Source organism: Hippoglossus hippoglossus, chromosome 13 (genome assembly GCF_009819705.1).
Source record: "Hippoglossus hippoglossus isolate fHipHip1 chromosome 13, fHipHip1.pri, whole genome shotgun sequence".
Lineage (NCBI taxonomy): Eukaryota > Metazoa > Chordata > Actinopteri > Pleuronectiformes > Pleuronectidae > Hippoglossus > Hippoglossus hippoglossus.
In genome coordinates, this window is record NC_047163.1 from 22,356,569 (window position 1) to 22,379,296 (window position 22,728).

Genomic DNA, 22,728 nt, shown 5'->3' on the forward strand with positions numbered 1-22,728 from the left:
GAAAAACACACCTTTGCATGAGATAGCAACAAGGAAAGGCTATGGGGAAAAACTGAAGGCAGCACATGGACCATTTAATACCTTTAAAGGGCACCTCTGCTCAATTATTAAAATCCAATTTAGGGTCTGAGCTCAGCAGAGTGAAGAGGTTGGCTTTGGCCTTTTATGTTGACAGAAGCAAAGGTGGAATGATTCTGAATTTGCGGCTCAAATCAACAGATCTCATGAGACAAGGTTGCCTCTTGGCCGGGACTATAATGGCTTCAAAACCTTTAATGGACATTTCAAAAGAAACACGGCGATGACATAAAATAACTACTCAGAGTACCTTGTTCAAAAAGAGGTTCCATTAGAGAGAAGCAGCTTTTGATCTATTGTGCACCACAGAAATCAGTGTACTCACCACACCAGATCCCCTCTTCATCCACACTATGGTAAGGGAGGGATTGCCCGTCCATGCACAGTTGAACACGGCATCAGATCCCAGGTCCACCTGCAAAGACTGAGGCTCTGCAGCCATGCGAGGGCCAACTGTTGAAACAAACATCGTCAACTGTCTATGATTCACCCATCATGAATCTTCAGCTGTGGTGGCACTAGCTTTTGGAGGTCAGTGTGAAAATATTGAAAAAAACTGTGCAGAGAAATCCCAAATCATGCATTCGCACGTTGCTGGCATTACTGAAAAGCATGCACCTGGTGCTTAAGGAGCTACTCACAGTGAACATCAACGTTACGGCTGATGTTGGTGCTGCCAAGAGGGTTGGTAACCTCGCAGGAGACTGGTTCCGTAAAGAAGGAATGGTCTACAATAACCTCGTACGTGTCTCCAGAGACCTCCTTGATTATACTTCCTCCTTTGGCCCACCTGGTGTGAGGATTAGGAGGCAGGGAGGGGGGGAGACAGGAAGAGATGGTAGGAAATGAAGGAGAAGGGGGAAAAGGCATTAAGGCAGGTTTTCACACCTCCTTGTGTCAATAGCTCTCTTTTGTGTGAATAAATCATCATTCTAGGGCAGGTTTTCTGTGCTGGCTTCAGCATATTTTCGTGGCAGCCTTCCATGCTGTGAAAAGCTCCCCGGCGATTCGGAGCAGACAGCACGTTCCTCATTACGCCAGGCAAAGAGTGCAGCACAGGGTGCCAGCGAAGAAAAACAAATCACAGAATGACAAATGGGGAGCGCCTCCACCTTTTTGAAGACGTTGGTTGACACATACTGTATTATACACAACAGCTGATGTTAATAAACTGACACGGGATCACATAAAGAACATCTGTTTGTGTTTGTGAATGATGGCTCCTGTGACAGGGATACAGACACTCCCCGAGTGTTTCGGCGGCACTTTTATGATGTCACGGGCAACGGCGTCTCGCTCTGCGTGATGTGGATGGCTCTGTGCTGTTTCAACAGACAAGGCCCATTTATAAAAGGGAAGCGCAGGCATCTGTGGATGTCTCGGATCTCTTTGGAAATTTTAGACAGTGCTGTGGGATCTACAATGCATCATGCATCTAAACGTTGCCGTCCCCGACAATGGAGTTGTTGCTGCATGCTGATGTGGCAAATGAAAACAATGACAACGGAACCGGTGCCCGTCTCAGTTTTATATTCCTGCCAGTACTGAGAGCAGTTTTTACAGAATAGGGAACTCATTTGTTTTCCTTGACTAAGCTGGCCCCATGCTTGACTGAAATGCTATCATTTAAATGAGAACAGATTACCCCATTCAGTCAGTAAGTGAAGTGAAGCAGAATTCTAATTGGGCTTCATGGGACTTTTTGGAGCTTTTTCCCCCCCTAGCACTAGATCCTCTCAGAGTTGTGTTCTTGTGTGGCAAGGACACAGCTGAGAGCTCCACAACACATGTTTTCAAAAGTCTTTCAATTAGGGCAGATTGTTTGCTTCGGCCAAATTCTCCAGTAGCAGCACGAGCTCCAAACATTAGCACAGGAGAAAGCGGTTGCTACATATGGAAAGATTAAAAAATGTGGAAACCATTATGTTAATGATGATGACTGTTAATGTTCATGGCAGGGTGTAAAAATGAATATCAATATGGATGTCTCAGCTGCTGTTTATTTGACAATGGCGATAAACATGAGGATGATATTAATTACGCTGGTGACACTTGTAGTCATCATGATGAAGACAATAATGTTGATGATTACAATGATGACAACAATGATAATGGTGATGAGGTTGAGGATTAGAATGATGATGAGAATGATACGGATAAGAGTTTTGAGTTTCAAAGTTTCATTCTTGTTATTGGATGCCACATGGGCAAAACAAAAAAGGAACTAATGTCTCCTCAAGGTCCATTTAGTTGCCATCCTGGATCTTTCAGTCACATCACAAAATCTCACCTCAGGAAATATAGAGTGGGGGAAGACACGCAGCAGAAGAGCCAGGTTGGAATTGAAATTGCGGCTGCTGCAGGGCAAGTAAAGCCTCCTTATGCCGTGATGTAGAAGGTTTTTATTATCTTTACCATCACGAGAATAACAATAATACCGGTGATGCTTATGACAACTCCACATGTATCAAAATGTCACTTGTTTCCACTTACAATCGTCTATCTCATACTGTAGGAATTGTAAGGCGGTAAGCACAGATGTTCGGGCAGCCGGCTGCTCCCGAGTGGAGGATGCCGCAGCCAGGTTTGGGAGCCCCTGACAGTGTTAGAGGGAGCAGAGACAGAATTCCATCGTACACAGGGACCACGAGAGAGCTCTGTTGGTGAGCTGGGCCTTGTCCAAGACTCGTGTCTAAACATAGCTGGCCCAGGGTAACACAAACACCTGCATTCCCCTTTGGGAGGTTAAAAGGGCCAGAGCAAAGCTTACTCAATAGCTGACTCACTTTACACTGCCGTATCCTTTTCGGTGATTTGATTCAGACAAAGGGTGTGAATCCTGCACACTTGCACACTCTTGAGTGCATGGTGTGTGTTTCTGTGTGCGCTCGCGTGCGTAAGCTAACACTGTTATACAGATAAACAGGTCCGCTGTTAATGGAAGCAGAGGATCGAGGAAACGTGGTGGGAGGAGGGGGTAGTTTTGTATTTGCAGGATGTGATTAAGGCAATAAAACAGTAACAATTAAATTAGACAAGTATCTGTGCCATCAGCAACAAGACCCACAGTAAATCAGCCCTACAGTTATTATCAGCATGGTTAAGCACAGCACAGTGTGGTTCCATTCCCCCTAACGTGCACACTCAAAGTGATGACTGGCGAATTCTTATTGGAATATAAAATAAATATGCAGGTTTATGCAGTTTTAACATGCAGTGGCTTTGGTATAGAGTTAAATTACAGAGCTTATTTTATGATCTGTCAAGGTATTAAAGCATATTAATGAATTTAACGTTATACTCTATTTATCTGAAAACCAAAGCTATTGTCCGGTAACGTGTGGATATTAACTCTGAAAACGTAGGGATAGCCCAAAAAAGTTGGGAAAGTTGGGAATAACTTAAAACCTTAGGGGTATGCGGGTGACTTATTTAACACCTAAAGCATTTGTCATAACTTCCCAGGGATAGGTTGAACTTTTTGGTGATATTGCAGACTTTGGTGCCAACTTTTCAGGCTGGTTTACAACTTGCTTGATTTGTATGTTTGCAGGAATGTGCACATTTATCCACAATTTATTGGTTGTGCTGCGAATTACTGAAGCAAAACATTTCAGGGGATGGACCCGGTTACTTAGGTACCAGCAGTATAAAGTAACAGTCCTTGGTTTCATTCATTTTAATCATTGCAGTCAATCAATGCACTGCAGTTTGGCTGCAGCTAATGTAGGCATAATGAATGTGGTTAGGGAATAGTAGCTGTGCCCGAAAAGAGACGGTGGCTTCAAGCAAAATGTATCAATTAGCTACATCTAAGAGTGCAAAGAATGAAGCTATGGCGGTCACAGTGACAGTCAAAAGCAAAGAAACAATTCAGCAGAAGCACATCTCACAGTCTGCTTGCGTGTGTGTAACTGGTTTCTGGAGAAACCAATTTTGAGCATTGGCAGGTGTCTGTCTGTCCATCTGTGGACAGATTTTCTCATTGAAATAGCATAACAACCCTGCAAGATGCAGTCAGGAAACTTGTATGTATAACAAGTATGTAGTTGAGATAAAATAATGGCTACTATGAGTATATGAAATAGTGTATTAATATCTACTGAGTGCTCATGCTGTAAAGACTGCTGCACACTTATGTAATAATGTAGTAATAATGATCTGAGTGTTCATGTAATAATGTAGAAAGAAAATAAAGACATGTAATGTAGTAATGATTACTTAGCGCTCATGCAATAGTGAAGTATATAGAGCGCTTTTGTTAAGGTAGCAATGACTACTGAGTACTCTGTTAATAACAATAATAATGTTATATCAACTGAGTATACTGATGTTATTATGTAGTAATAACTACATAGTGCTTAAGTCATAATTAAGAAATAACTACATAATACTACATATAATAATGTAATAATGACTACTCTGTGCTCATGTAACAATCTACTAAAAACAACTGAGCACTCATGTGATAGTTATACTGAGTACTGTGCGTTTATCTAAAAATGTAGTAAAAACTACGGAGTGCTCATGTAATACTGTAGTAATGACCAATGAGCACTCAGATGATAATGTATTGAGTACTTAGCTATCCTATAATATTGTAGCAATAACTACAGAGTACTCGTAATACTGAACTAAAAACTACAGAGTACTCATGTGATTATGTAGTAATAAGTACAGCGTATTCATGTAATATCCACAGCGCTGATAAACCAGAACTTTAACATGTAAATGGACGTAACAGCTGGTTTACAACTAGTTTACTTCATTAAATTAATGTATTATGTGAACATCAACATCTCCTTGTGCCTTTGACTGTAGAAATCCAGAATTTATTTACTTGTATTGTAATTTTGGTTTCACTTCAAACGCTGGGGAGGATTGGGATGTTCGCTGCAGTGCCATACAAAGGAGGGGTGGGGGGGTTGTTGTGGCTCTGTGCATGGTTGCATGTGCAGACGAGGGACCTGATTTGCTTTGTTTATTATTCTTCCTCCACTCTCTGGCGGGTTCTTGTTTGGATCTGAGAAAACCCTCGGTGTCTTCATCAGAGGGTGGATGAGTGATTGTGGTGTGTGCTAGTTAGCCCTCCTACCATTATAAACAGTAATGAAGATGTTCCGACCCACTCGCCTTTATCTCTCGGAGTGCGTTGAAGCCCTGAGAGCTGACTGGAACACATGCCCATTACTCTTACTTCATTCACACTTTCAGCAGTGCTTTTATCTTCTCCTCCAGCCCCCCCCCCCCCCCCCCCCCCGTCCTCTCCGATCCCCTGACCACCCCTCTCCTCTTTACTGCCCCCTGGAGACGGCAAAGATTCATGTATCCGTAGAGCTATATCTACTCCCCACTTTCATGTTACATTAATTGAACCAGTGTGGCAATCAAAGGCTTGTAGGAAGTACCGTGGCTTTGTCTACTTCCCCCCCCCCCCCCCACCCCCACCCCACCACCACCACCACCAACCACCCCTCCACTATCTTGGACCAGTGTCTGAAGTGCCCATGCCACTGGAGGATGGCAAAGTGGTGCAGTGCACATTGGGAATGGATGGCTCTCTTGGGGTTGGAAAAGAGGCAGAAATCTGTCTAAGAATGGTTCTGTCCTTGTGCTGTATCTGATCTGGGGAGACAGAGTGTATTAGCACTGAATAATGGCCCCACACTGCTTGACCAGCTTCCTGCTCTCCTCTGTGATATTGCTCTCTAGAGGGGGAATTTGTGGGGGGCTCTCCCTCATCGAAACCTCTCAGGCAAGCATTATGGGGCCCAAAACCCCCCCGTCTGCCATACCCTGAGCTCCACTGGTGCATGAGAGTCCTGACGTGCTTGTATAAATTGTAGATACATCTAAATGGTAGATTACGAAACTCAAGAACGGAGAAAGTATAACCTAAAAGTATAACCTTGAAGTTTCTGAAGTTATTAGTCCTACAGATATTATTCAGTCCTATAGTGGGTTGTGTGACTGACAGGAAGCCAGACAGCAGAGAGATGGCGAGAGCAAGGAAGGAAGACATAAATGATACAGTAGGAAAGTGGTGTTTTAGTCTACCTCGGCTTCAACCGCCAATCTTTTTTTCATTCTGTAGTTTTCATGCTAAAAGAAAAAGTCGTCTCTGCTGCCACTGCGTCTTAGCTCTTGATACCCCGGGGAGAAGTCTGATTCCAGCATTGATCCAGACTAATAACAATGGAGGTGAAATCCCACTGCAGGCGCAATATATACGTCCTGTCTCTGCTGTGAACCTACACGATCAAATACAAACCTTGTTTTCCACAATATCTCTGCCCTCCCTCCTCCCACTTTTTTTTTTTTTCAAAAGGGCAAAAATCCATCAAAAAGGCAACATCTCTATTTTGCCACCTGTGAGTGTGTTGTACATCCATTTTATTTCCCAGTACCATTACAAGATTCAGAGACGGCCAATTCCCTTTGCCATTGATTTTATTCAATTTATTTTTTTTTCTCTGGCTTTTTAAAACTCCCACACAGAAAACCATCTCTTGACAAATCACTTTAGTATTACACTTCTGGAGGGCCATGCAATATTTTATGAGAATGATTAATGTCCAATTTCTTGTTTTATTGCAATTACACATATAATAAGAAGAAATACTAACAACTGCAATTGAGAATGTGTCCATCGGTAAGTGTTGTGTTGGCAAAGCAGGAGACGAGAGCAGCCTTATGGATTTTGGAATCACTCAGTCGTACTCTCTTTTAATCTATGCATTTGTTTAGTTTGCTGCCATTTGTTTTTGCTTTAACTTGATTTGAAACATGCCAGACTTTATTCTATTTGTATTATCTGTGTTCCTGCTGCAACAAAGTTTTACAGTATATGATTTGGTTTCTGATTGAAGAATAAAGAGACTGACCTAGTCTATTTTCATAAACAATATTAGTCTTTTGTTTACTTGAATACAAGAGTCCCAGAATCCCGAGGAGTTATATTCTCACAGGATTATTCTGCTAATGATTTAGGGCTAATGCTAATGTTTAGTGCCACAAAGTGGAAAGTAAGGGTGTTAATAGTGAGGTGGTGGGTTCACATTTGAATTAAATGCAGAAAACCACTGGTCTTTAAAATCAAGTAGGACATCTTTAATTGTATGTATTTGCCAAAAAAAACCTAAAGCTAAGGCTTAACAGATTTGATCTTCCAATAGAGTTTTTGGATAAATGTATTCAACAATTAAATGTATTTATCGAGCGCTTTTCCAGATCAGTCAAAGCGCTTCACATTAAAAGTCGCATTCATCCATTCACACACACGTCCCAACAGCACTATATGCACCATTTCTTCTATCACACACCATTCACTCAGCTGTCAGGGTCAATTGGGGTTCAGTATCTTGCCCAAGGACACTTCAGAAAGCAGACTGGAGGAGCCGGTGATCGAACCACCAACCTACCTCCTAATCCACAGTTTCTCTTCTTCAATGATATTAAAAAGGTAGAGTAGCTCTATATAACTGTCACATTCACTGACACACATGTACATAGGGACATTATATCCAGTTATGAAAGAGAGCAAAGGAGCACTGAAATCCCTTCAGACATTATCTTACTTGGACAGTAAATTCATAATTAATAATGATAATGATAACAACTCTTTTGAATGTATGAAGAATTTCTCTAATATTGAATTTTAGAAACTGCAATAACAACTCAGCCCCATCCCCCCCCGTCTGTCTCCGTCCTCTCAGAGACATCCGTCTCACCACTTCAGAGTACTAATGATGCCTGATAAGCTGGGACCAGATTTTTTAAAGGGTAATTCTATAAAGTATGATGATTAAGTCTATTTTTGGAAAGTATATTTTGCCTCATGCAAGATTTTATTCTTCAGGCATGTTTCAAACCTTCCTCAGAGTCTTGATCATGTGCCAAGCGCTATCGCATTCAAATGACCACATTGCATTAACATTAAAGTCATATTAAGATAATGTATTTAAAATAATCGAGGAAGAAACTTCAACAAAATATAATTTTAACACAAAATATACTATACCCCACCCCCCACACACGCTCATACCCACACACACACACTTCGGACCCCAGGGGGAACCTTTCTTTTTTACTGTAGACCACAGAACACAACCCAATCTCAGAAAAAGCTGTAATTTTGACAGCTTCATCAGATGTTGTATTTCCACCTTTCTTCCAACACACTGATGGACATTTAATGTCCAAGGGAGATGATATGCAGCAAAGCATCACATTGCTTTGCTGCAACCCACTGGAACACAAACAAGGTTTCCCCAAACGATTTTTCCGAGGTGTATAGTTTCATTAAAATTTTCAGCATGACAGTGTTGCATTGTTTTTTTTCCCCTCCCTCTCATCAGTTCAAAGTGTGGACAGATATAGCTGTGTGATGGCATCATAACAAGGTGTCTGGCAATGATTAATGCCATCAGTAATGAAGTGTAAAAAGTTGACTTAATGTGAAAAAATATTAACCATCAGCAACTGATCAGAGAGGAGGACGACGTTCAAAGTTAGCACTTTCTTTCTTTTCGACATTGCAGGATCTTTCATGTTTTGCCCGTGTGTGTGTGTGTTCGTGAAACACTTGTTATCTGCTCTCACCTGTAGAGTGTGACAGGAGGGTTGGCCTTTGCAGAGCAGTGGAATTTCACAAGGTTGCCCTCCAGAGCAGGCTGAGGCTCCACCGAGAGATTGACGAGGGGGAGATCTGAAAAAAAAAAAAAAAACAGAGACACAAAGACAACCAATTACGGAACTGGCAGCCTCCTCAAACATTCTGTAGTGAACTGTAAGTCTGAGACAAACACTATGTTGTTGACATTTTCAGGAAAAGGCTCAGAGAGAAAATAGAAAGTATATCACATTTTGTCAAGGAGACAAAATAGACAAATTATAAGCAACTTCAAAAAACATGCATCCTCAAAAGAAAACAGACATGCGAAATGAACTCTCTGATTCTTTTATTCAGGATACCTACATTTCCCAAATATTTATTTTTCATTATGACCCAAAAACAATTTGCAACCTTTTATGTACCTGTACAACAGATACAGTACTGTAGGTAAATATACTCCACTTAAAACCACTAAGTCATTCAGAGTATCTAAAATAACACTGCAGCAGCAATTCAGCAGTTTGAAGCCCCATTGTGGAATAATGCTGTCATGTTTTTCACAGGTGTGGGAGAGAAGGTGCTGTTTTTATTTTCATATATTCCATAGCAGTGTTAAAAGGAACAAATCAAAGGGATCTTGACTTAATAAAGAGCTTCACTAAATGGCAATTTGCAAACCGTGAATAGTCCACACTGCAATCCACCGCAATTAAGAACAACGAACCTCCTCTGCTATACAGCGCAATTAAAACAGTTCTTAGAATAACAAACATGCAGATTATGCAAATGTGATAAACAACTTAAATTATCCTAATTGACAAAGGTGGGATTCTTTTTGAAGATACATGTTTATTTCCATATCAATCCTGTCCCATGTGAAACAAACAGCTATTTACCCTACAGACTCGGGGAGTGAATTTCAAGTAGGTGAAGCTATTTGTTAGGATTTGTGAGGAGTTCTGAGTATATCATCAGATGCATCACTAAATTCAAGTGGATGGAGTGAACAATTCATACACATATACATTTAAATGACTCTGTAGCTGTAAAGGAAATCAAATATGATTGATGTATTCATGGGAGTACATTTTTCTTTGCATTTCGACTTCCTTTGGTCTTGCACTAACATGAGTGTCTTATGTCATATTCACACACTAGTGCAACAGTGTTTGCTTGGCCTGAGGTGACGCTGGTTGCAAACATCGCATGTCTACATCACACCAAATTTGACACTGCACTTCCTTGGGCCTTTAACAATTCACATGTCAAGTGTGAAGTCGATTAAATAAACAGTTCTTGAGATATGAGAGCCATACACAAACAGATGGACACTAACCTATAGTGCCGAGTGTGACTTTGTGTGTTTTGATATGTACATGAACTTGCTGCAAAATAACTATGATATAACACTGAAAAAAACCAAAAAGACTTTCTCCTGTCTTATCAAATGCAGTTACATGGCACAAGCTTAGCAGGGTTTCTGAGAAGCCACTTCGACAGAGATTTGTACTGCCTGACATACTGGGAAGCCATCGTGGATTGTGAGACTTGTCACAGGGGGAAAGAGCTGGTTCTGTGTTTTGATGCCGGCGCCACCATCTGTTTCAAAGGTGTGCTCAGTCTATGTGCTTTGTGTTCGGTAATACGAATCCACTAACCAGGGACAGTGTTTGGATGCGGATGTGAAGAGCAGCAGTGGGCACAGAAATCCACACAGAATTCAAGAGGCACACAAACAGCGCTGTAGTGAAGCCAAATGACACTGTGTATAGTTATGGAGAGTGAATCTGGGGGAGAAGGAAAGAGGGGGGGGGGGGGGGTACGAAGTGTAGGAAAACTGCCTTTTACCCTGTAGCTGTGCAGATGCTCTGGGCTGGCTCAGCTGCCACGGAGCCCCAGAGAAGGGGGTTGAGGGTGGAGGGACTGGGGTGTGGGATTCCAGGTGCTGTATTGCTGCCTACACACACCATATCCCCCATCAGCAGACTCATTTCCCTCCAGGATAGTTGCGCGCCCCCCCCCCCCCAACCCTGCCAACCACTCTGCCACCTTCAAATCCGTGAGCTCCACCTGTGCCAGTTCTCCCCAGGCCAGGAAAGAAAACAACAACATTGTGGATCCTGGAAGACCGAAGTCCGCTGTGCGCCAGCGAGTCTCTCCAGATACTGAGCAGCCAACTGTGTGTGTGTCTGTGTGTTTGCATTTGTAAGTTGGGTTATGTGTGCGTATGAAAGGCCAAGCGGATGTGTGTCATAATAAAACAGTAGTAAACGTTCTTATGCCTTGAGCAGCAGGGTTAGCTGCCCAGTTGGTGTTTCTTAGCATTGCAAGCAGTTAATTGCGTGGACCAAATTGTGGGCAGAGGGAACCTCAGGGGCAAAATGACAGATGTGGCAGTGGTGGAGGTTGGGAATAAAATCCAGCGAGAAGCTGAACAGCAAAGAGAGGTAGACATAAAAAGAACAGTGAGGGAGATCTGGAGGTGGTGTCTGCATTATTAGCCACAGTCATATAATTCAAAGGCCTTATTCAGTAAAGGCATTTCTACACTGTACTTTTCTATAATGCCCCTTTTTTTTGTCCTCTGGTCTTGCTGCCAAGAGACTTCCAGCGACACAAATTCCCATAACTGTCAATCTGGCGACTAATTAAAGTTCTTTTAAATGATTGAGACGTAAAAACGGACCCTCCCTTAAAGACCAGAGCTCCTCTCAGCAAGAGGTGGTGCCATGACGACTTTACATCTACTTCTAAGTCAGGAGAGCAATGTGTTGGATTGCTCTATCTCCCCGAAGAGCTGCAAGCAAAGGCAGCCACGGGAGCAACAACTGTCAAACGTCTGCCAGCGACGGCCTCGGGGTGTGAAGCTTGGGACTGTCACTTCTCTGACCTTTGACCTTCCAGATATGACAGACATCTACTTAATAAAGAAGTCCATTTGCGACTGTGATGTATAAATGCATGAGTTGCTGAGCGAGTGCATTTGAGGCATCATGCGACGGCACATCAATATGCAAGACTGTTAATTCCTCAGATTCGTCAGGAGAGTAGAAGCAAGGGGGGGAGAGAGAGGGGGAGGTAAGGATGGATGGATGGATGGAGGAGAAGGGGATAGTAAGACTGATCGGTGCCTCGGTGAAAACAACAGGATGAATGGGTTGGGGGATGGGTTGTGTTATATTTGCCCGACAGCTTTTGATCGGTTGGTTCAAAGTAGAGAGCAGATGGTGTTTTTGGAACAATCTTCCAACTTCTCTCTGTTTCCGGGAGACAGTGCCAACACAAATAGTTTCTTCCCTTTCTTAAAGCTCAATTTCCAATCTCTCCGGGTCACTGTGGACAGCTGTTCTCCAGTAGGACCAGCCCAAAACTCCAGGAGTGACGGCTCCCTCTGTGGGACGGGGAAGCTGTTTGTGGGCCATCAGCTTGTGGCTTATGGCCTCAGCAATATGGGCAAACTGTCACATGGTTGGGAGATTGGAATACTTCAGGGGAGAACAGACTGACAACCTGTGGTTCAACATATTGATCATGAGATATTTATAAGAATTTACTCAATCTAATGAAGGCAGATGCTCTGCTAATCATGAAGCAGCTGAAATTTTGAAGCACGCAGCGCCCCGTGCAGTACATCTGCGAGGGTCTGGATGTGTTCGGGAGCATCAAAGTTTTGCAACAGATGCCATCGCACGATAGTTGTCAAAGCTCAGTTTAGAACATCAGATGGATCTTCGGGGCATTGGAAGTGTGATATTTAGAAATCATGTCTTAACATATGAGATCACAAGATAACTCCGCATCGCAGCATCGTTAAAGCCTGCTCTTTGAAAGCCTGCTCTTTCCCTCTCACTTTCAAAATGCTGTCTCTGTTGAATTTGCTATTATCTGCTTGATTAAGCAGGGAGAGCATGAAGCTGAGCCAGCTACCAAAAACAAATCCTCCCCAATTGCACATCTGCATGTTCTTTATTAATTAGTCTCAACAAATGGCATTCGTTTCCCCCCCACATGGCTCAGCTTGTTTTGCAATGCAAACACAGAGGAAAAGCTCCCCAGCGCATTCACTTCCCACCACGTGTGAAAGGAGCCTTTTCACATGTGGGGCGATGCTCTGCAGATATGCAGCTGGACGCGAGAATATTTTAACTTGTGTGATGAGTGGGATTCAGCGGGACATGGAACTGCAGCATCAGAATCATATTTCACTGCAGTGGTTTTATGCCGGGGGGGGTTAGGAGAGTTTAGTGATTTAAAGTCCAAAGGGTGTAATGCAAGTTGCTGGGGAAAAAAAGCATCAGGGAGTAGCCACCTCTCTGCTATCAAATAATTACAGCCAGCTAATGGACTGGTATGGACAACTGAAGTCAGCAGTCTATCCCGGGTTCTGAATCACCTCTGATGGCTATAAACTCCTTTCATTCTGGCAACATCACCGGTACATAATGTATTTGGATGCTAATTTGTCTAACCCTTGGTCAGATAACGCGGTATGAACTTCTGTGGGAGTGAAAATGCTGAGGTGGATGTAACTCACAAGCATTAAAGCGATGATAAAAAGAAAATGGTGTTGTGGAATGCATTGGATTTTAGGTGGGTCTAAGCTGTAGAGCAGCACGCCGGGTTGTCTTTAGATTACTCTCATTTGGATTGCTGTAAGGATGGAGCGGCGAGAAAAAGGGCACCTCAGCTCAGAAGCGAGTGGAATACAAAATGTTGAGAAAGGGCATACAGACGGAGAAGATTTTAATTACTTTTGTTGCTATTAATATTATCTCACTAATACGGTCAATTAGATAACTCAGGGCAAGGAAATACATGAAACTTTTAATTCTTAATATTGGCTCTTGCACACAAAGAGAAATAGAATGATGAAATGGCCAATGCCAGCATTTATACAGAGTGTGAATGCTCACTGGATAAAATCCAAATTTTCCGGGGATACACAGCTATTTGGGGAAATCTGCTTATTTGCCGTCTTACTGAGTATTTGATGAGAGCATCAATATCAATTTCATCTCTCTGCGCTCAATACAGCTTTCACACGGTGCCTGGGAACTATTTGCAAAGGTATTAACCCTGTATTCAATAGCTGTCAACGCATAATTTCCAATGGCTGATTAGGAAAAGAGAAATAAAATGACACTTGAAATTGAACCTGGTGAGACTGCCAACACCTAAGTTGCTTTCACAAGACTGAACGCTTCGAAATGATCCCTAAGGTCAAAGTTTAAGCCAGGCAAGTTGATCTCAACGGAAAATGTGTGCATTCAATGTTTGAATTCATTCATTCATGGGGCACAATTTCTATCCAAAGATTAAAGTGGCTTTTCAGTGAGTAAATTATAATATGGTTCAATCAGATCTCCAAGGGACAGTGCTGGTTTAGAGGGCAGTCTGGCTTCAGATCAGTGACCTGCTGTTTTACGGCCCTCACCAGGGTCCTACTTAGACGAACAGCAAACGTTCACCAGAGACTGCTATTAATCCCTCCATCTTTGTTATTAGCCAGACGGACATTGCAGAACACAACGTGAAAAGGGACATGAAACAGAATGTAATATTTGCACTAAAAATGGCAACCAGTTATGATTGTATTTCATTCATGGTATTTCACGTTTCAAGTAATACAGTTGCATTTTTCTTTACATAAAGGCCTCTGCTAAATCTGAAATTAAATGTAGCCATATGTATGGTATATGTAAATGCAGTATTTGCAGAATATTCTATAGTTGAGAACACATCATGACAGAAAAACCATTCACCCAAACAGTGTCTTAAGAAACCTGTGATAAGGTTACTAATTTCTTCAGTTATAATCTTTTGAATTACTTTTCCATTAGCACCAATTATAAATTAATTATTGATTTAAAAATGCAAATGCATAGAAGAAGGCTGCACTTTGTCGTACGCAACCCTGGACCGTCACTGAAGACGTGTGCGCAGCAACACAACATATCGTTAGTATGCAAAATGGCATCTTCCCAGCTGCTTTGACAAAAGCGGTTTACTTATCTTATGAATTATGACCAAACTGCAGCATCACTTACCCTTGTAAGCTTTAAATGTAGCCTGTCATATGGCAACATCTACATTTTGTGTGATGGATATATGAGCACGAATGTCATTAAGTTCATGTTTATCCCTTAGAAGAAGTGGCTTTAGAAAGTACTGTAACATTTAGCAATATTTGATGAGATCAAGTTTATGCTGCACATATTGTACATCACTGCTGGATTTGCTGCTGGCTACGTTTTCCTTTTTTTTCTGGAAGCATTGAATACTGCCAACAGTTATGAGCCGGCACTGTTAGATCCTGGCACGTGACTGGCTCTTGCTATAGAATAGCGAGAGCACCCTTGTAGAGTTGTAAAGAAGAGATGGTCAAGCGTTACATTTATTTCACAAGCTGACAAGGAGCGCCTGAGGGAACCATTGCATTGATAGGTCGGATGATGGCTTTCACCTTCTCGAAGAAAGGCTCACTGAGAAAGTTGTAGAGTGGGCAGAAGCAAGAGAGGTCTCTGTTCCTTGTGCGATTGATTCCCTTCTGTCTTGCCTCTTCTCTGCATTCATCATTGATTTGTTGTTGAACGATTATCATCAATGTAAGAAATAAATGAATGCTTCCCTCTCTGAGTTATGAACTGAGAAACAAATTTATTTTTATTTAATTAAGCATTAAAATCAAGCCTTTCGTGAAAACTTGCAAGCACAAAAGGATAATCAAATAATTGTATCTGTTGAATGGCATTATCAGCATATTTGATTAGGGGTAGATTTGAGGAAGACATACTGTGTCTCCCTCTGTACCTCGGAGTCTGTCTGTAGGTCGGTGCTGTGTCCAAACTACTCCTTGCTCACTGTAGCTGACTGTGTTCCAAATTCATGCTTTGGATCCTTTGCAAAGCCTGCACAGTGAATACATCAGGACAGGCGGACAAATCACATTTATAAAAATGCTCTCCAAATGTGCACTGCGCATTAAAGTGGTCATTGACAACTCATGAAGTCAGGAACTATAGCATGACCACGTCATAAAGCTCCGATTCAGGTGGTTACGAGACACTGGTAAAAACACTTGAAACTTGTAAATGGTAGAGTGAAGGCCCTTTCAGTTGGAACGTGACAGCAGCACCACTGCACTACGAAACCCATACTTTTCAATTACATGTGCCTGGCAAGGATGTTTTTTTTCTAGCAAAGTGCAATGCTCAAAGTCAAATAATCAACACTGGGGATGTCTGAGTTCCCTGAATTGAATGACACCAGTTTACGTGAAGACCTCTGGACCTTGGGAGGAAAGCTATGTCACATTTTGTCCCAGGAGGCATGTCAGATGTGTTTTAACAGTCAGGTAACTTGTTCGAGGTCGGGGGAAATGTGTAAAACAAAACTCTCTTTGTTAGCGTTTGGTGTAGGTCGCTAATCACAGTGTCACAAACAACCAACTGAAGCTTAGGAATGCATATTAAGGCTTGACTATCCAATAGGATGCGAACAACTACATGTAACATAGAGAGTGACAGCATTTCTAGAAATTCATGCATGTGCTGTTAGAATGGGTGACGCAAGTAGAGGGAGATATATGGGGAGACATCTTCAGACTCAATTGCTCATGTTGTTCTGTTAGCGTTATTATATTGTTGCACCTTCTGGTCTCCTCGATGCATCAAGTCTACATTCAAATCTTCTGAATAAGACATCAGCTGCTGCCTGAGTTCTCCTTTCACCAGTTTCCAGAAAACGTCCATAACAGCCTTCGGGTCATTTCAACATCCACCGTTGTTGGCTGCACTCTTGGAGGATCCGGCCCCTGAATTATGACCCACATTTTAGTTTGCCGCTGCCCCACAACAGCTGCTTCCCATCAATATTTACCACAGCTGTCCTGCCACACACAGACCTCTGTGGAGGAGCCATCACATAGGCCAGACCTATCCACACCAATGTGGAGGTCAGCTGCTACCATTCCCTGAGCAAGTGCTGCATCATTTATTTATTCAACAGCTGCGTATTGTTACCGAAAGACTGGGTGCTACTCTCTAGTCACTTTCTTTGTAAAGTGTGGTGCATTCACATTCAAGTGGTTTAGGTTTCCACCTTCACAATACTCCTTTGTCACAATATAATGGGATTTTATCACTTCCCCAACGTTTATGAGCAAAAATAGACATGCATGTGAATAATCATGAGAAACTGAGCTTTGTCAACATCTGTTTTCATAAAACACCGATTGCAATCTCAACACCTTTTTACATCAGAACACATGTAAGCATATGTCCTTGCAGTAGACACTAGGTTTTTTGTGCATCTGCAAAAGGGCTTATATTTTTTTAAACGTGTAAAAACTGCATGTTTAAAATGCTGTTGGCAAGCCAAGGAACATTAAATCAAATTAGACAGCACTGAAACTAAGCAAATTGATACCCAGCACAAATGGATCAAAGTTCAATTACAGTGTGTTTCATTTCAGGAGCAGCTTAATTTGGAAGAGAAACTCCGGAGGCTCTGCTGAACTGTGCTGAACACTTTACCTGTCAAGTCTGCTGAGGGGGGGGGGGGAGTGGAGGCAGAGAAACGAGAGGCTAAGCCTTCTGGGAGACAATCTGAATCTCGACAATTAGTCTCTGCTGTCGCTCAGTTTGATCTTGCATGGCGAAAAAATGTTTTCAGGAGCTTTAATTGTGTAAAGAGCACATTTTGGAATGCTAATTAGAAATGGGCTGCACTCATTTTTCCGGGTTCATTCAGAAGAAAAGGGTGACGATATGATGGCGAGCATTTATCAGAGACACATCATTATACATGGTGACACATCAGTTAACACGTGGGCAACGTTCCCTCTCTGACTGCGTGACAAAAAAAAAAAGGACGAGGACAAACTGCAAGGGTTGCAGACACTAACAACTGTTAATCAGTTTTACTCCCGCGCCTGAGTTGGCCTGTTCGTGCCGTGCCCGCTCTTGCCATGCTCGCCTCTTGTGGTGTACATAATGAAAAGAATGGGGCCGTCAGTCATAATGGCTCTCTAAATAGCATTTTCTGCTTTATTAGTCATACTTAATGGTGTTGAAGGGGCTGTGAGTGATGCAAAATCCCTTTGTTCAGAGCCCTTCCCTTATTGTGAATGCTTCTTGATCGAAAAAAGATTCCCTGACAATCGAGGCTGAATGTGTTTTACACGCTGGGCTTACTTTGTCTATATTAGAGGGGAATTGTGCATGCTCTCATCAAAAAGATTGATGGCATGAGCGGGGAAATAAAAGAGGTGGAGACAGTGTGCATAGTGCCACATCAGGCAGGTAGCTGGACCAAGAAGAAGACGGTCCCATTCATTCTAGATGGACATCTCTGATATTTCATTATAAAGAACAAAAAAAGTGACTCATCACCAATCCATCCACCCACCTACATGGTATGAAAGTAGAATGGAAACCAATTTTAAATATCCATCAGAGCCTAAAATGAATCCTATGTTTAGAGTGTTTGTCATCCATGCCTGTCTGACAGTTTCACGCCTCTATGTTTGAAACACAACACATTTTTTAAAAAGAAATGCATGTCATACAGAGACAAACACACACACACAAACACACACAATCATTAACAAAGGAACTTAAAAAAAATAAATCTGCAAGAGAGAGAAAGAAGTGGTTTGCTTACGCTGGATGTCAATTGTGACGCTGGTCTCCTTGCCATTGGGAACTGCCTTGTTGGAGGCCTTACAGACGATGTGCTGGCCTGTCTCGATGTTGGAGGCTGAAAGGTAGAGCGTGCTCACAGTGCTTTCTCTTCTACCATCCCGCAGCAAGCTCTGCAAAGAGTGAAGAAGGACTGAGTGAAGTTCAAAGTAGCAGTGGAGGCAGTTGTGTAAATAATTAAAGTAAGGTTGGCTGGAACCATGGAATCATTTCCACTATCAATAAATGGATTTTCTACATTGTGTCTTCAACAGCTTAAATTTGAAGTAGGTATTCTGAACAAAAGAGATGGAAGAAACAGTTCACAAGATTAGCTTTGATGGAGAAGGTGTAAAACTGGAAAAACAGCAAAACTGGGAAAAAAGAGCAACAAATTCATGAATACACACATTTTGTCCAAAGGGATCCAGAGGCAAACCCTCAGAGCAGCCCAACCTGATTGCAATGCCGATTGATGTGAAAAAATAAAGAAAAAGGAGAAATATATATATTTTTTAGCCTCTTTTGTGTGTCTGGAGAGCTGCGCTCCAGTGCATGGCTTGTCATACTCTACAAAGGAAATCAATCTTCTTTTCAGCGCTCATCCTCTGAGCCCTACATTGTGGAAGCCATCTGGAATCGGTTGGTAGCGCTCAGTAGCTCTCGCTCTCTCCCGAGCGCTCAGGGGAGGGCTCTGGGAGTCTATGTTAACCAGTGCGGGACAGAACAAAGTCACTGACTAGAACAAATTGCGTGGGCAACGGGGCACAGTGTGGTCAACCACAAAGTCAAGATGCATTTCCCTGCCATCTCTTAAAGGGAGGCCCATTATTGCTCTGTGTCTTCTGAAGAAAAGAAGAACCAGTTATAGTCAAGGACATCAAACATCCTCCTAACATACAAACACAATGGTGGCCATAGGGAGCTCACTGTGGAGTTGGTTTACTGCACTGCCACCTGTAGATTAGCCTCACAGATGTATGGGTTGCTTCAAGGACATTTCCCTTTCTTAGATTTTTATCGCACAAAAAAAAACGTCATGTTCAATCTCAAGGTCTATATACAACGTTTTGGTCTCCAAGCCAATTCGTCTCTGAATGTAATGTTCTTAACTTATGTATACTAGGTTTTCATTTTAATCAAAAGCACTTGAAAGGCTTTTAAGGTAAGTTAGGTGTCAGGACTGAAAGCGCGTGTTCTCTCAAAGTTCAGGAATGCTACATATTTCAACCAGTCTCAAATGCTACCCATTAATCACCAGCAAGCTGCTCGTTCCCATTGTGTCAAACAGTGGCAATTATCTCCACGTTTCTCTGCTCTAATGCAAGGGTTTCTATTAAATAAAACTATAATCTATGTATGTGCCTTTCCTTTTTGCTTAAGCATATATGCACATTCTGAAAAATACAATTACCGTGTCATTAGTGAGAATTTTGCAGTAAAAAGAAATTATAGATGGAGTCCATTTGTAAGTGAGGAGCCTTGTGATGAAATTCATAGCTGTGCGTGAGCCACTTCTAAAGCAGAACGCATTAGCTGTCAGGCACAGGATATGTCAATGTAATATCCTTTCTGACACCGTCAGGATTGTTTCCCTCGTCGCTCTGGACCTGTCTGAAGTCATTAATCTTAGAAAAGGGGGTTAGCTGGCTGCTGCATTGAATTGAACACCATGCCACATTACAAACTGATAAATTTTCATATCACTGCCTGGAGGCCATGCGGAGAATACTTTTAACCATACTGGGAGAGGAATGACAAAAGTAACAAGATTGAGATGGAAAGGCTCGGGTCTTTTCATGTATATTTAAAGATGCATTATATGATTTCTGACCTCTGGAGGGTAAAAGTAACACAGCAAAGCGGCACTCCTCATCTTACTAATCTGATTAATGTGTCAGCAAATATTAGCAGACGCTGTCGGCTCCCTTTTTTGCAAACTGATGTACCAAACAATAATTTTTGTTGTTAAAAAAACTGTTATCAGTGGTAGAAGCGGTACCCCATGTAGTCAATGTTGCTCTGATTTGGAGATAGATTGTTTTCTTCCTCGCCGCCACAACTGCCAAGAAAACCCTTAACGTAAGACGTGGCTGACCTCGGGAGAAGACCGACCGGTGGCTTAAAAAATCTCTTACGAAACCGGATTTACTTCTAATTAAAAAAGCCAGCAGAACAAAACAGATTATCTACTAAATAAAACTTGATGTGCTGCTAGCCAAGCTAATGCAGTGTTAGTCCTAAACCAGCACCGTGTTCACTTGGAATTTCAGCTGCAATGTTTTTTCTGATGTCAATTTATCAAAATGCAAGATGGATATTGCTTTTTAGACATTGCCTTATTTTCATATTAATCCTGAATTCCAGTTGGTGTCGATTTTTACCACACTAGGGATGTTACAGTTCAGAGTAACAGTGCTGCGTTTTTCACCGTGTGAGAGTGAAAGATTATTTTGCCATAAAAGTGAGTGACTCACTAGTTCAGACAGTGAGGTTGGAAAGGTTCATAAGCTCTGACGCTAATAATCATTAGCAAGTCAGTGTCGAAAACGTTCAGCTGCAGCTTATGATTTTTAGCCGTTTCTGAGTGTCACTGTCTCTGGTTAAAATATCAGATGTTGTCGACGGTTCGTTATATCAGCTCTCAATAATTAAACCTGGTTGATGTCGGTTTGTGTGCTTATGCTGCACAGCGCCGTCAGTGCTTTTCAAAGATAGTTTACAGGATAATCAATTCTCAGAGTTAAAATCGGTTAAAATCTGGTTTATATAATTTCAGTAAATTACACTCATGACCTTAAGTGTTTGGATCAAGATGCTCATAAAGAATAAGGTGTGTAAAAGTCTAAATTACGTGTACAGCTGTGCTATTTCAATGTGTCAGATACAGAGAATGTTTAATCAAATATTAAAGTCGGACTCTGTATCAAAAGATAACCAATAACAAATCACTCAGATTGGGATCAGAACACTTTCTGACATCCCCTATGAATATTTTGCAGGGTGTTGACAGGTCTTAAGCGTTTGACACATTGCAGAAGACAAAGCTTATTTCTATATATTTATGGATGCTATTGTAGGTTTGTCTCTTTATTTTAGCTCCATGTACACTCATATTTACCTTCTGTTCTCTAATTTGGTCAATACTCGAATATTTGAGAGACACTGAGACCCCCAAGTCATGTACAATGGTAGGAAATTTTGTATTAACGTGTATTGGCTGTCCCCAGGTCAAGGCTGGCTACTCAAGGGGACCGGGCTTTCTCTGTCAGGGCCCCGAGGCTCTGGAACTCCCTGCCTGATGAGGTTAGGCTCGCCAACTCATTACAGTTCTTTAAATCGCTGCTCAAAACGTATTTCTACAGGAAAGCATTTCTAACATGCAACTTGTAATTATTTTCATTACAACAATCAGTCTTACAGAGTTCAAGTGTGATGTTCCTGATCTCTCTCTCCCCCTCTCCCACCCCCCACCCCCATTTCTCCCTCTATGCCACCCACCTCCTCTCTTCCCCATTTTCTCTGCTCACCCCAACCGGTCGAGGCAGACGGTCGCCCACACTGAGTCTGGTTCTGCCAGAGGTTTCTCCCAGTTAATGAGGGAGCTTTTTCTCTCCAAAGTGCTGCTCATTGTGGGAACTGTTGGGTTTTCTCTATAAACTTAAGGTCTCGACCTTATTATGTTATGATTTGGTTCCTGAGTTGGACTGAACAGAATCTTTTATTACAATCGATTCCTCATTTTGCCATCGACCTTTATTTGAAGCACTTTGTAACCTTGTTTAGATAAGTGCTATACAAATGCATTTATCATTATTATTATTATACAGTATATTTATGAATTTTTACCATTGTCACTGTGGTTAAATATATTTAGCTTAACAAATGTAAGTAAATCAACATGCAAAAATCTTTTGAGATCCTTAAAAAGTGGATTAATTAACTAATTGGTGTATTTATTTTTCATCGAATATATATATATATAAAGATTATATTAATATAATGGGAACTTCAGCAATTTCCCCTTGTGTTAAACATCTACATGAATGTACTGCAAAGTAAAGAGTATAAAATATACTATTTTATATTTAGAGATATTGTTTAGTCTGAAACCTCCTAACACTAAAAATAAATCCCTGGTCTCCAGTTCACCTCTCTGCCTCCCACTGGAGCTTTTTGAAAAAGCATGCTGCACACTGGGGAGAATGACTTTCTAGTATGCATCATCCTTCTTTACAAATGCTTTGTACCATTCCGGTGCAAACATATCATATAGCAAGTGAGCACCCCCCCACACCACAGCTCAGACCTGGAGGCTGCGTGTTACAAACTGAGCTTTGCTGATTGCCACTGAGA

At 41.8% G+C, this 22,728-nt stretch overlaps 1 protein-coding gene across 8 annotated transcripts in view; it reads right to left on the reverse strand.

Annotated features, from left to right (window-relative positions):
• Window positions 1–22,728, reverse strand: part of kirrel3b (kirre like nephrin family adhesion molecule 3b) — a 163,650-nt gene that overhangs the window by 21,804 nt on the left and 119,118 nt on the right. For all 8 annotated transcript variants that reach the window (XM_034605490.1, XM_034605489.1, XM_034605486.1 and 5 more), the window contains exons 5-8: window positions 18,356–18,506; window positions 8,680–8,785; window positions 720–868; window positions 404–531 (exon numbers count right to left, since the gene is read on the reverse strand). In XM_034605490.1, coding sequence (XP_034461381.1) covers window positions 404–531; window positions 720–868; window positions 8,680–8,785; window positions 18,356–18,506 — 534 coding nt within the window. The remainder of the gene's footprint in view (window positions 1–403; window positions 532–719; window positions 869–8,679; window positions 8,786–18,355; window positions 18,507–22,728) is intronic.